This window comes from Esox lucius, chromosome 17 (assembly GCF_011004845.1).
Source record: "Esox lucius isolate fEsoLuc1 chromosome 17, fEsoLuc1.pri, whole genome shotgun sequence".
Taxonomy (NCBI): domain Eukaryota; kingdom Metazoa; phylum Chordata; class Actinopteri; order Esociformes; family Esocidae; genus Esox; species Esox lucius.
In genome coordinates, this window is record NC_047585.1 from 23,446,857 (window position 1) to 23,461,831 (window position 14,975).

Here is a 14,975-nt window from a genome sequence, read left to right on the forward strand (position 1 = left end):
TGCATGACAGATGGGTCAAACCCTTCTCCAGCATGTTTTCATTTGGTCGGCGTCTCACCTATGTTGTTCTTTGTGAACCGAACACCTCAAATTTAGATGTCTGTCCATAACACATTTTTCAAATCTTCCTCTGTCCAGTGTCTGTGTTCATTTGCCCATCTTAATCTTTTAATTGTATCAGCCATTCTGAGATATGGCTTTGTCTCTGCAACTCTGCCTAGAAGGCCAGCATCCCAGAGTCGCCTCTTCGCTGTTGATGTGTTCTGTGGGCACTTCTTAATGAAGCTACCAGTTGAGGATATGTGAGGGGTCTGTTTCTCAAATTAGAGACATTATTGTATTTGTTCTCTTGCTCAGTTGTGCACCAGGGCCTCCCACTCCTCTTTCTATTCTGGTTAGAGCCAGTTTGCACTGTTCTGTAAAAGGAGTAGTCCACAGTGTTGTACGAGATCTTCAGTTTCTTGGCAATTTCTCACATGGAATAACCTTCATTTCGCAGAAAAAAATAGACTGATCATTTTCAGAAGAAAGTTATTTGTGTCTGGCCATTTTGAGCCTGTAATCAAACCCACAATTGCTGACTCCAGATACTTAACTAGACTAAAGGCCAGTATTATTGGTTCTTTAATCAGCACAAACATGTTCAGATATGCTAACATAATTGCAAAAGGGTTTTCTAATGATCAATTATCCTTTTCCAATGAAAAAGTTGGATTAGCGAACACAATGTTCCACTGGAACACAGGACTGATGTTTGCAGATAATGGGCCACTGTAAGCCCATGCAGATATTCCATAAAAAATCTGACGTTTCCTGATAAAGAGTAATTTCCGACATTAACAATGTCACTATATTTCTGAAAAATTTTATGTTTTTGTAATTGACAGAAAATATACTTTTCTTTTGGAAACCAGGACATTTCCAAGTGACCCCAAACCTTTGATCAGTAGTACATTATAATTCACCCTATCCTTTGGCCCATGGAGATAAATATCAAGTAAAACATGCCCTAATATAAAACATTATAAAAAAATATCATGGAATGCAGCTCTGCACTGAACACCAGATATACTTTATGGTGCTGTAACTTATATAACAGATATCAAGAGCTATTTCTATGTGAAAATGGGATATTTGTTGGGTACTACTAGCCTCTTAAACCAGGCCAAGAATGTCGCTAGGCCTAGGGAATACTTTTAAGATTTTTGTTGCAAAGGGTGGGAATAACATTTTTGTCAGTAACATCTCAAAACATGTTAACCCAATCAAAAGCATTGCTTGAGAGGGGCTTATACAGGTGCTCACCAGAATAATGCCTTCAGTGCAACAGTAGCGAGGTAAGTGAAGATGGCAGCAAAATCGCTAAATAAAACCCAATCGAAATCTGTGGATGTATGTTGCATTTGTGGAAAGCCATATCAATCTTTGAGAAACAAACATAACCATTTCCTAGGTAAATTGTTGTTATTGCTAACGGACTACACCGTTAGCAATAACGGTTTAGTCCGGTAACACTGAATAATGGATTTTATAAAGCGGTTTATGGTTCCTGTTGCAATCTTCTGCTATAATATAAAAGTGTGGATAAGGTAGAAAGAATTAGCGCTATTGTGAGGGAAAAAGGCAAATTCTAAACTGAACAAAAACAGATGGTGCAGCAGTCTCAATCCCCAGATGTACCTAAAGACCTAACAAATGTTCTCGTCCTCTGTCTCGTTTTGACCCGCATTTGTTGCTGCGATTCCTTTTATGTTCAGAACACGAACCTGATCCTCGATTATTGCAATCAGAGGAGTAACCAGTAGTATCATTGACCTGTCTGTTCTCAATTTCAAGTAAATCGCAAACTGTCGGCCATGCTTGATAAATTAAACTTTTACCATAGCCAGGAGGAAGGCATACCAAAACATCTCTTTATTTCAGAACAGCATTTAAGCAGAGAAGAATTTACTGACACAATCTTACAGGTAGATTACAGTTCTTCCTAAACAGAATTAAGTTTTTCCTCCAACTTTGCTTATTGTCTGATATGTTGCCACCTAGGTAGGAACTAAAAACTTTCAGGAAATGTATTCTATCCAGTTTGAAGAAATAGTGAAACCATGCTAAGCCCGCCTTCAACAAGCCTGTGAGTTGCAGAGCCGTTGAAAAAGAGAGTTGTGACACACTATGATCTCGCCGCCACGCAGTCACATGGTTTATGTAGCTCTCAATATTTCCAAACAGAGCTGCGCTGTCAACCAGTTTGAACGAGTTTAAGCAGGACAGACAGCAGCAGCTATATTTGCAGCAATTATAGGTAAATATTGACGAATAATGTACATTGATTATTAGGTTTAAGCTAACATTAAATGCATACAATATACTTTTTTTGGGGGGGGAGTGACGGAAACAGCATTAATACTTTTTGTGTTTAATTTTGGAGGGAAATGGACTCCCATAACGTAGAATACATTTACAGCAACGACTATATTTGCAGCAATGTTCGGTAAATATTGACTTCATGAAATGAAATTGGAGATATAATTACTGAGTGTTCCTAAATACGACCCATATCTGTTAATGGGACTGATTTCAGTATGGCCAATGTACTCATTCATCCATCCTTAATCATAGACTAAACCATGTATCAGAAAACACACACACACAAAAAAAAGAATAATACATCCATACGATATGATGTACACATTGTAAAGACTAGTATAGGCCTACTCTTAAGTATAAATATGTACACAACTAAACCTTACCCATAATATATAAATTGTATACACTCACCTAAAGGATTATTAGGAAAACCATACTAATACTGTGTTTGACCCCCTTTCGCCTTCAGAACTGCCTTAATTCTACGTGGCATTGATTCAACAAGGTGCTGAAAGCATTCTTTAGAAATGTTGGTCCATATTGATAGGATAGCATCTTGCAGTTGATGGAGATTTGTGGGATGCACATCCAGGGCACGTAGCTCCCGTTCCACCACATCCCAAAGATGCTCTATTGGGTTGAGATCTGGTGACTGTGGGGGCCATTTCAGTACAGTGAACTCATTGTCATGTTCAAGAAACCAAATTGAAATTATTCGAGCTTTGTGACATGGTGCATTATCCTGCTGGAAGTAGCCATCAGAGGATGGGTACATGGTGGTCATAAAGGGATGGACAGGGTCAAAAACAATGCTCAGGTAGGCTGTGGCATTTAAACGAAACCCAATTGGCACTAAGGGGCCTAAAGTGTGCCAAGAAAATATCCCCCACACCATTACACCACCACCACCAGCCTGCACAGTGGTAACAAGGCATAGTGGATCCATGTTCTCATTCTGTTTACGCCTAATTCTGACTCTACCATTTGAATGTCTCAACAGAAATCGAGACTCATCAGACCAGGCAACATTCTTCCAGTCTTCAACTGTCCAATTTTGGTGAGCTCGTGCAATTTGTAGCCTCTTTTTCCTATTTGTAGTGGTACCCGGTGGGGTCTTCTGCTGTTGTAGCCCATTTGCCTCAAGGTTGTGCGTGTTGTGGCTTCACAAATGCTTTGCTGTATACCTTGGTTGTAACGAGTGGTTATTTCAGTCAAAGTTGCTCTTCTATAAGCTTGAATCAGTCGGTCCATTCTCCTCTGACCTCTAGCATCAACAAGGCATTTTCGCCCACAGGACTGCCGCATACTGGATGTTTTTCCCTTTTCACACCATTCTTTGTAAAACCCTAGAAATGGTTGTGCGTGAAAATCCCAGTAACTGAGGAGATTGTGAAATACTCAGACCGGCCCGTCTGGCACCAACAACCATGCCACGCTCAAAATTGCTTAAAATCACCTTTCTTTCCCATTCTGACATTCAGTTTGGAGTTCAGATTATCTTGACCAGGACCACACCCCTAAATGCATTGAAGCAACTTCCATGTGATTGGTTGATTAGTTAATTGCATTAATGAGAAATTTAACAGGTGTTCCTAATAATCCTTTAGGTGAGTGTATGTATGTATGTATGTATGTATGTATGTATGTATGTATGTATGTATGTATGTATATGTATACATATATAATATACACACACACACACACACACACATATACATATACAAGTCCAGAGCACCTGCTGTCATTTTCCTGCATATCCAGGTCTCTTGGCCTATTTTCTATGTCGGAGGTACATCTTGTTGCCGTTTATGAGGTTCCGGTAGCTAACGTTAGTAAAATGGTCACGACAATTAATCTATTATCTTCCAATAAACATTAACTAAAACTGGCTACATAAAACAAAACTACTGACTAGATTCATGAGAGGTCATAAAATGTGTTTAATAGTCAAAATTACAATAATTTCATCAACTTACCAGTGAGCGTACTTCTGAATCTCCTAATATTAATGGTCTTCAGTGCTGGAACTATCAGTGTTTGGAACTATTGGCTGCTCCACGACACGTGTTACATCCGCATTCCAAAGTTCCTATGGCGGTCTATGGGAGTGTCGCAACTCTCTTTTTCAACGGCTCTGTGTGAGTGGAAGTTTATTTGAAAATTAACACCCGACAGAAATCCAAATTTTTTAGGCATTTTTTTTAATAGACAATTAGAGGTGTGGCCTTGTGAGACAAGGGCACTAAATACCTACATGTTAGTTTTGTTTCTGTGGCATAGATAACAAGGTGAGAGCCTCTTACCGAGAACCGAATGTTTATAGACCTCTTCTATGCGCTGAAAAGGGGAAAAATATGTTGTCCTGCAATTTACCAATTCAGTTAACCCTGAATGCTCCCTAGGCTCTCATGACAGCTAACTACTCCTTCAAAGGGTTTGGTCAAATGGAAAAGGAAACTGACATCTCCCGCATTCTGTTCCCTTTCCCTGAAATGGTAAAACTAGTAACAACATGTTTTTGTTTACTTGAATGTAACCAAGCCATAACCCGCACAAAATTGTGGAGAGAAGCATTTTATAAATGTTTCATATGCACTCCTATGTACATATGCACTCTGTTGTTTTATTTGTTTTCAGGGTAACTGTATTTAATTTTCTAGCAGCCAAAGACATTGGCGACTATTTATATAAGCAATACATGATAGTTGTTGAAAATTAAATTCTCTTGTTCTTACATTTGAAACTGGGTATCAATTCTGGATGTGACCAGATTCTGTTTCCTGATTCAAATCAAAACACATCTTTGTTGTCTGCATGTTTACATTTAAAGCCTCTTCCAACATTTTACAATATTACGATTTTAATTTAATTTCCGTTTTCATTGTATTACCAAAAAGTTTATGCTTAAATTAAATATATATATATATATATACAGTATCTCACAAAAGTGAGTACACCCCGGACATTTTTGTAAATATTTGAGTATATTCTTTTCATGTAACAACAATGAAGAAATGACACTTTGCTACAATGTAAAGTAGTGAGTGTAGAGCTTGTATAACAGTGTACATTTGCTGTCCCCTCAAAAAAACACAACACTCAGCCATTAATGTCTAAACCGCTGGCAACAAAAGTTAGTACACCTCTAATTGAAAATGTCCAAATTGGGCGCAAACTGTCAATATTTTGTGTGGCCACCATTATTTTCCAGCACTGCCTTAACCCTCTTGGGCATGGAGTTCACCAGAGCTTCAAAGGTTGCCACTGGATTCCTCTTCCACTCCTCCATGATGACATCACAGAGCTGGTGGATGTTAGAGACCTTGCGCTCCACCACATTCCATTTGAGGATGCCCCACAGATGCTCAATAGTGTTTCGGTCTGGAGACATGCTTGGCCAGTCCATCACCTTTACCCTCAGCTTCTTTAGCAAGGCAGTGGTCATATTGGAGGTGGGTTTGGGGTCATTATCATGTTGGAATACTGCCCTGTGGCCCAGTCTCTGAAGGGAGGGGATCATGCATTGCTTCAATATGTCACAGTACATGTTGGCATTTATGGTTCCCTCAATGAACTGTAGCTGCCCAGTGCCGGCAGCACTCATGCAGCCCCAGACCATGACACTCCCACCACCATGCTTGACTGTAGGCAAGACACATTTGTCTTTGTACTCCTCAGCTGGCTGCCGCCACACACACTTGACACCATCTGAACTAAATATGTTTATCTTGGTCTCATCAGACCACAGGACATGGTTCCAGTAATCCATGTCCTTAGTCAGCTTGTCTTCAGCAAACTGTTTGTGGGCTTTCTTGTGCATCATCTTTAGAAGAGGCTTCCTTCTGGGACGACAGCCATGCAGACCAATTTGAGGCAGTGTGTGGCGTATGGTCTGAGCTCTGACAGACTGACCCCCACCCCTTCAACCTCTCCAGCAATCCTGGCAGCATTCATACGTCTATTTCCCAAAGACAAAATCTGGATATGACGCTGAGCACATGCACTCAGCTTCTTTGGTCGACCATGGCGAGGCCTGTTCTGAGTGGAACCTGTCCTGTTAAACCGCTGTATGGTCTTGGTCACCGTGCTGCAGCTCAGTTTCAGGGTCTTGGCAATCTTCTTATAGCCTAGGCCATCTTATGTAGAGCAACAAGACATTTTTTCAGATCCTCAGAGAGTTCTTTGCCATGAGGTTGAACTTTCCGTAACCAGTATGAGGGAGTCTGAGATCGATAACACCAAAATTAACACACCTGCTCCCCATTCACACCTGAGACCTTGTAACACTAACGAGTCACATGACACCGGGGAGGGAAAATGGCTAATTGGGCCCAAATTGGACATTTTCACTTAGGGGTGTACTCACTTTTGTTGCCAGCGGTTTAGACATTAATGGCTGTGTGTTGTTATTTTGAGAGGACAGCAAATGTACAGTTATACAAGCTGTACACTCACTACTTTACATGGTAGCAAAGTGCCATTTCTTCAGTGTTTTCACATTAAGAGATATAATCAAATATTAGCAAACACTTGAGGGGTGTACTCACTTTTGTGAGATATTGTATATATTTATATATACACAGTATATATAGTGATTTATATAGTGATATATTTAAGTAATTTAACACACTTATCCAGACCCACTTACAGTGAGTGCATTCACTTTCATCAGGGTTCCTGTCGGAATCAAACCCAAAACCCTAAGATTGCAAGTGTCACGCTCTTCCAATTTAAATCTTGTATGCGGTCAACATTTGTCCCCTAGAGAGGGCAGAGTTCAAACAGAATTATGGCTGGTTCAGTGCAGAATGTTAAAACTATACTCAATTCTATATATATATATATATATATATATATATATATATATATATATATATATATGCATAGTAGTTGTTTGTCTGGCTGGGCACTCTTTATAAGTTCCCCGTTATGTTGAGAGATATTTTTCAATTATTAGTATTTTGGGCTTATATATATAATTGATTTATACCTTGTTTATACAATAAGCACAAAATACTAATAATTGAAAAATGGCTCTCAACATAACAGGGAACTTATAAAGAGTGCCCAGCTAGACAAACAACTACTATGCATTCAGGTGCTCTTGCAAAGTTGACTCACAGAGAACAAAAGAGAGAAAGACGTTTAGAGGAGAATACAAATGCCCACAATAGGACAATGCTGTCAAGAAATACTTATGATAACAATGCTTTGGAGTAGAAGAACTGTTTTAACAAAATTAAAAACACAATTTTTATGGACTATTTTCGCAGATTTAGGATTAAGCCTAGTCTAGGACCAAAAAATCAAGTTCAGTAGAAAACTACATTGAGCTTGTTTTTTTTTGTCCTAGACTAAGCTTATATATAAACCAGCCCTATATATTTAAAACAAATGTCCATTTGTACATGGGTGAACCAGAATATAGGCTTTATGTAAACGCGGGAAAGACTTTCAACCTGACCTCTCATACAGTGATTGCCACCTAATTATCCCATGATAACATTTATGTATCATGTGTGACTAAGAAAGCACTGAAATCCATGTTTTTATGCAGATGACATGGAAGACTGTTTTCTAATTTGCTGTACCTGGGAAAGATACGGATTATAAACAACTTTACTGATAGCAAGGAAGAAATTCTAACAGGAGGCTTACTAGTCAAATTAACAAGAGGGGGTGCTTCAGGGTTACTCCGAGAAATATTATGTTGGTTGTACAGTAAGTGAACAATGTCATGAATGTAACAAGTGTCACCAAAGCAGAGTCTTTAACATACATTGGATTTTGTATGTTTAAATAAAATAAAAAAATAAAAAAACAAATAGGCGTTGTTCTGTTTTGAAATATACAACTTGAGAGCCATTCTCCACTAAAAAACATTTATCATCAATTCAAAAGATTTATCCATTATAAATAATACATTTAAGAGGAGATAGTAATATGAGTCTGCTATATATGACATATATAAATCAATACAATAGTATCCAGAATTGCATTGCAAATAATAATGAGTAGGCATTTGGACTCAATGTATACATGTAGGCTGCTTAGGATAGGCATTGACAGCTAAGCAAGTTGTTTTGTAATGAATACCAAATGATCTATTCCTTTTTCATTCTATACACTTAAGAATTTCATATTACAGCTTTTTTGATCAGCAAAATTGCAGTGATGTATTGGTCTATACTTGAAATCAACTCATCCTTTTAATGATCAACCAGTTGCTCTGGATTAGTGTCTGCTAAATGTAAATGATCTCAAAAGACACTGATATCTGTAAAACATCAGTATGACGTCATTTTGCTGATGCGCTATTGTCAGAACATTTTGTTGCAAGAATAATTACTTAGGATTGTCTAAAATGCTGAATGTGTGAGCAATGTTTGCAGTACCACTGTCCTCGACATCATTGGAAAATGTAAAAAATTGCTGGAAATCTAAAATTACAACGATTTCTATCAGCTTCTTGGAGGAATGTTTAGAATTTCAAATTATAGGGAGTGGCCTGTCCCTAGATAGTGTAAATTCTTTAGGGCTACAATTACCTCAGTCATCTTACCTTCAATTGAAAATGAACCATGTTATGGCAATGTTAAGGAATATTCTGACAGTCATTCAGATAAAAAAAAAGCAAAAAAACTCTTAAAAATGCAAGGTAGGCAACAGCCTTTTCAACATAAATCCTGACATATGCTTATTACCAAAATACTTTATTTCACTATAAAAGAACACTTATCTTTTGAAACCTCTCATCCTACACTGTTAAAATTCAGTTTAATTTCTTAATGTAATAGGAGACTTCAGTATAAAGGCTGCCAAACTCACATGGTTAAGGCCAACAGAAACCTCACCTTGATGGCAAAGCAGCGCTACATTCATTTTCTATCTGACGGGATGAGGCTGCAGACTCACGTGGCTAACAATCAGAAATCTCTGCAAAATGCGAGCAGTTTTGCAGTAGACCAAGTTTGGGCATTTAGCGTGAAATGCTCCCCCATTTTGGAAAGTTTTTGCATTTTCCTCCAGGACCACCCTAAACTTTCTCTGGCTTCACTGCCAAGATGATTATATGCCTCGAGGCAGTACATTCTAATCAGTTTTGTAATCATATTATTTGAGTTACTTGATGAATCATGACGTCCCGAAAGCAGTAGCATTTTGCCGCCATCCATTTCTTTGAGTGACCAGTTGTTTTGACCGCACCTGTTTTTCAATTAACCTACATGGCCAAAAAGTGCTTTATGAAAAAGTTTTTATGAAAAATAAATACTGCATAAACATTGCTATACCGGGTTTGAATTCATCCAAGGCTGAGTAACTTAATCTCAGCTTTACTAACTTAGTCACAAAATGGTTACCAATATCTCCAAAAATTAGTTTTGAAAATTGATATAGGTTAAGTTACTGGAGTGATCAAATTCAAATTATTTCACTATACTGCACAGAAAAGGAAAAAAACAGGAGTAGGTGACCCCTACAGGTCGGCTGTTCTGATGACATCCCTACCTCTTCCCGGATAACTCTTTAATCTTGATTACTTACCGACAGTATCTCTCCACCTTTCCGGAAATTGTCTTAATATGGGGGAAAAAATATGGATTTCTTCTAGTTCCTGGAACCTGGATTGGATAAGACATGGTCAGCAAGCTAGCTTTCTCTTCTATCTCTGGCTCAGTTATCTTACTCAACTCTTTACCAGTGGATAGACCGCAGCTGTCAAGCAGTCTTTGCTTCCTGATTCGCTGACAAAGGACAGCTATTTTAGTTGGTTTCTCTGGTTTCCTACTTGTTTGTGATTTGTTAGGCTAAAGATGTTTTTCAAAAGAAATATTGGTTTATTAGTGTAACAATTTGCTATTGCAGCTAGATAATTATATGTTAAAAGTCACTGGACTGAGTCATGGAGTGGTACTGTGAAAGACTGAGTTACCACGCTTGTTGGATGGCAATCTTGCACACGTATTTGTAACAGTCAATTCTAAACATAGTTGCTTGTACATTTGCTGAATATTTTATTTAATTGGTAGTAATGGGGGGAACATGATTTGATTTCATTTTAACTGATACATTTCAAGATACTGTATTGCTGTCTGAGGAAATATGCTGGTTTCTCGGGTTCTCTACATGACACCCATCCCAGATAACATAATTTCCAACATAATAAGAATTATGATTGGTTTTACATAATAGCTCCAAAATGAAAAGTTAAGAAAAACGTTGCATTGGGACTTTGTTATACATAGTTACGTTAAATTCTACCTAACCCACAGAAAATACAGAATATAATTCAATTATGTTGATGAATATTGCAGCACAATGCATTGATCTCAGCAGAAAGTTGTAGCATCCAGTGATTCATCCATCTTCCACTCACCTTTTTCAATATTCCATGTAAATGTATCAGGCTTCCAACACCAGATAGGATAGGATACAGTTTTTTGTAATTATTGAGACTACGGTAGGCTAATAATCTGAGTTATGACTGCCGTCAATGTAAGTCGCCCATGAACCCTAAACACTCCGGTAGCCTAGCTGAATGCCAACATTCAAGGGCTGCAACAGAAAGCGATCTGTTGCTGATTAAATTACATTGCTTAGAGGGTAGACCAAAAGTAGTAATCTAGATGTATGACCAGTATTAATAACAGTGTCCTGATACTAGTCACATTTAAATAACAACAGAAATTTAATTTGATTTCAGACGGGAAACCGTATGTATAATTCGTAAGAAATAGGTTTATTTGTGATGCACACTTCCTCCCCCATGCTCTCCTTTACCCAACCCAACCATGCCATATCTAAAGATGCCTGCAGTCAAAACTGAAGCTGCGGAGAATATCATTCTTGTATCTAGAAGAAAGACATTCACTACGAATGGGGAAAAGTTGAAACAAATATATGTGGCTAGTCTACATATTGAATGAAATAAAAATCGGTAATAATATGACGGGTGAACATTAAAAGTGTTCAAAGGTACACGGAATGAGCCATCACCTATTCACAATCCACAGCATCTCCGTTATCTCGGTAAAGATGACCTCACGAAATATGAAATACTGTGAGATGTTTATGTATCCAACTCTCACATTGTGTCATGGAGGAAAAGACTTACCAAAGGCTAAATCCAGTAGATCTGCGCACAAGAGTAGACACAAAGAGAAGACGGTCATCTTTCCCTTATTTTGCAATAAATCCTAAACTCCATTTGCGTTCACATGCTCCCCGTTTTTTGGCTGCGTAATCCCCACCGTTCCAAAGGTATGAGATCGAGAGGTGCCCACAAACTATTCATGATGCAGTTCAAGTGAACGTGGTAAATTTTGAAGTTCGCTCCAAATACACTTAAATTACATCAACTAAGACCAACATTCGTCAGATGAAACGTTCCCTGAACTGCGTAGACCAATATTGTCCTGCTAGACAATCAACGTTAAGCATGTCCAATCGAGGATTACAAAATAAACAGATATAAATTGGATGAAAATGGTTCTCAGTCAATGCTCTGTCTCGCTTTCACTCTCCTTTCTCTCTCTACCTCGCGCTCCGTCCTCCCGCCCTCCAGACAGACGCACGCACACGTTCACTCCTGATCACTCGCTCTTTATTTCACACAATTTTCTTTAATCCTACCCTGGCTCCAAACCCTTCCCCTCTAATTCTGTCCACTAATCCGATTTTTTCAGCAGGATTTTGTTTTTCCTTAGTGAAAGGGTTTTTAAAGATCACTATAACCTCCCATATACTGCGATGTCTACAGCTAACCGCAATGAGTATAGGTTCCGCATGTTTAGCTGTGCCTGTGACTATACAATAGCACCAGAGCCTGAGCGTCATCATGGACAACTGAATTAACCCTGAGGTGTACATTGCCCCAATATTATCATTTTAGTAGCCTGAACGCCTCACTCTACAACATGCCACGTAATTTCTATATTTTTGATTGCATTGGGTCAGGGTTTTTTGCATATTTATTTCTTTTTTACAAACTGCTGGGTTATTGATGCTGGATGCTGTGTTATCGATTCTGATGCTAAGTTACTGAGTTACAGTTCAAAAGACTAGAGGCAGGGCTTAGTAGAGGCATAGCATTGGGTAAGTTCTTTTGAGGCCACCTGCAAGAGTTAATATAATCCTGCATATGTTAGTTTCACAAGCGAATTGTGGACAATGACCTTTTACTAGCTTGCAGAATGACACAGTGTTTAAGCTCAACTAGAATCTTGGCACATCTAAATGTTGGGAAATGTATCCAATAAATAAATAGTCATTACTTTTATACTATGTACAACCCTGTTTCCAAAGTCGGAATGCTGAATAAAATTCAAATAAAACAGAATGCAATGATGTGTAAATCATTTATACCTATATTTAACTGAAAATACTTCAAAGACAACATATCAAATGTTGAAGCTGACATTTTTTATTGTTTTTGGAAAAATTACATGCTAACTTTAGAATTTGATGCCAGCAACACATTTTTAAAAAAGTTGGGACGGAGGCATGTTTACCACTGTCTTGCATCATGTCTTCTTTTAACAAAACATTGGAGAACTGAGAAGGCCAATTGCTGTAGTTTTGAAAGTGAGATGTTTTCCCATTCTTGCTTGATATAGGATTTCAGCTGCTCAACAGTTCGGGATCTCCTTTGTCATATTTTTTGTGTCATAATGCGCCAAAGGTTTTTAACGGGTGACATGTCTGGACTGCAGGCAAGTCAGTTTAGCACCTGAACTCTTTTACTATGAGGCCATGCTGTTGTAATACGTGCAAAATGTGGTTTGGCATTGTCTTTCTGAAATAATCAAGAAAAACAAGTAAATGCCAAAGAGGACACTGTTCCAGAGAAAATGTAAAATGATCAGATATTTGCTAATTTACCTATAGTCAGCATAGCAAGCATAGACAGGGTTCATCAAAAAATTACAAGTGAATCAATCAGGTAGTACAGAGTAGTACTGAATCCCCTATAACCAGAACACTGAAAGGGTGAAGGAGATGCAGTGTCAAAATGTAAAGTTTTGCCATGTATTAGAATTGTACTGACTACAGTACTGCAAAAACGAAAGCCTCACCTCTAATACAAAACATCCTGTAGCCAATAACACAGTCATTTAGATGATGTACTGTATTGTAAAGCTCATGCTGTGATCCACTCTCTCCGCAGGGAATCATGGAGATTGATTCCAGTGCCATCCCATATTAGTGTGTGTTTGTGGATAAGGTGTGTTTTAATCTTGCAGAACAGAGAAGGCGTGGCAGGAATGTCAATGGACATTGGGCAACTTTTGACATCCCTGGTCAGCATGGAGCAACATTACTGTGTGCTTCAATTGGTCAACAAGGAGTTATACATCATCATGCCCTCATTGGTCTTTATAACAATCACCATCTTCTGCGGTCTCTCGATCGGCTGGCCCAAAAGACACTACACGTGAGGGGACTCCAAATGTCACCACTTGGACAATGTGAGGTTCCACCATGGCGTCCAGGTGCATACAGTGTTCCAAGTACCTCCCTACATGACGGTCCTCATCCCACCATAACTCCATTCCTCAATTGGCCGCCTTGGTGGCCTGTAATAACATGAATGCTGAGGCTTGCCAGGGTTTCATGATATATTGGGTGACATAGACAAACATTTGTGGCCAGATGACAAGGGAGACAATGACTAGTATCATTTTTTTTTGCTTTCTATTGTTTGAGTTTCTATTTTATGAATCATGACTGAGTCTACAAAATGATTCATAGAGATAGATCGATGAACAATTAACAACGAGGCAAATATGAAAGGGCATGGAGGTAGACGGATGAACAGTTCATAGTGATAGATCAACAATGCATAGAGATAGATGAACATTGAATGATAGAGAGACAGATGAACAAGCGCATGGATAACAATTAACACTTCATGAAGGTAGATAAACAATTCATGCACAGAAATGAATGAACACATCACACATATTAGCTAGGTAGACCATAATATGTGATGAAATTGATACTATCCTAAGAGCAATGGAGAATGAATATAACGATTCAAGATTTCTCACTTCAAAAGTTCAAGTATACATGCAAGATCAATAATGGAGAGCCCAGCTACTTGATCTTAAATCCTGAGGAGATGGTCAAAAGATGTGACATGATCGAAAAAATGACAAGTGGTAAGTGTTGCCATTTAACTGACCTTATCTATGTTCAGGATGGCTGTATTCTTTTGTGGTGTGTGTGTGTGTGCGCGCTTGTGTGTGTGTTGCCATTTACAGGGGCTAGACAAAATAACAGATACTCTGAACAATATATTAATATCAAGATCTTAATAAGGAGGGATACTCTTTGCCTTAAGAACAGCTCCAATCTCACTTGGAATGCTGTCATACAAGTCCTAAACTGTGTGTAGTTTATTTGACCTGCTTCAAGACAAAAAGTCTCAAGTTCTTTGAGCTATGAAGGAGGAAATCTACTTTGCAGTCTGAGCTCCACAACTTCCCATACATTTTCAGTGATGTTCAGATCTAGTGATTAGGGAGGCCATGGAAGGCGTTTGACATTATCCTGGTGTTCATAAAATCACTGTTGAATTTGTTTTACAGTGTGTATGGAATATTGGAACA

General features: G+C 38.4%; 1 protein-coding gene across 3 annotated transcripts in view; it reads right to left on the bottom strand.

The window, feature by feature from the left end:
• Nucleotides 1-12,141, bottom strand: part of igsf21a (immunoglobin superfamily, member 21a) — a 241,803-nt gene extending 229,662 nt beyond the window's left edge. For 2 of the 3 annotated variants that reach the window (XM_010881651.5, XM_010881650.5), the window contains exon 1: nucleotides 11,480-11,892. In XM_010881651.5, coding sequence (XP_010879953.1) covers nucleotides 11,480-11,537 — 58 coding nt within the window. In that variant the 5' untranslated portion in view covers nucleotides 11,538-11,892. Of the gene's footprint in view, nucleotides 1-11,479; nucleotides 11,893-11,997 lie in introns of those variants that run through there. The other variant, XM_020055162.3, reaches the window with a different exon arrangement.
• Nucleotides 12,142-14,975: the final 2,834 nt, after the last annotated feature.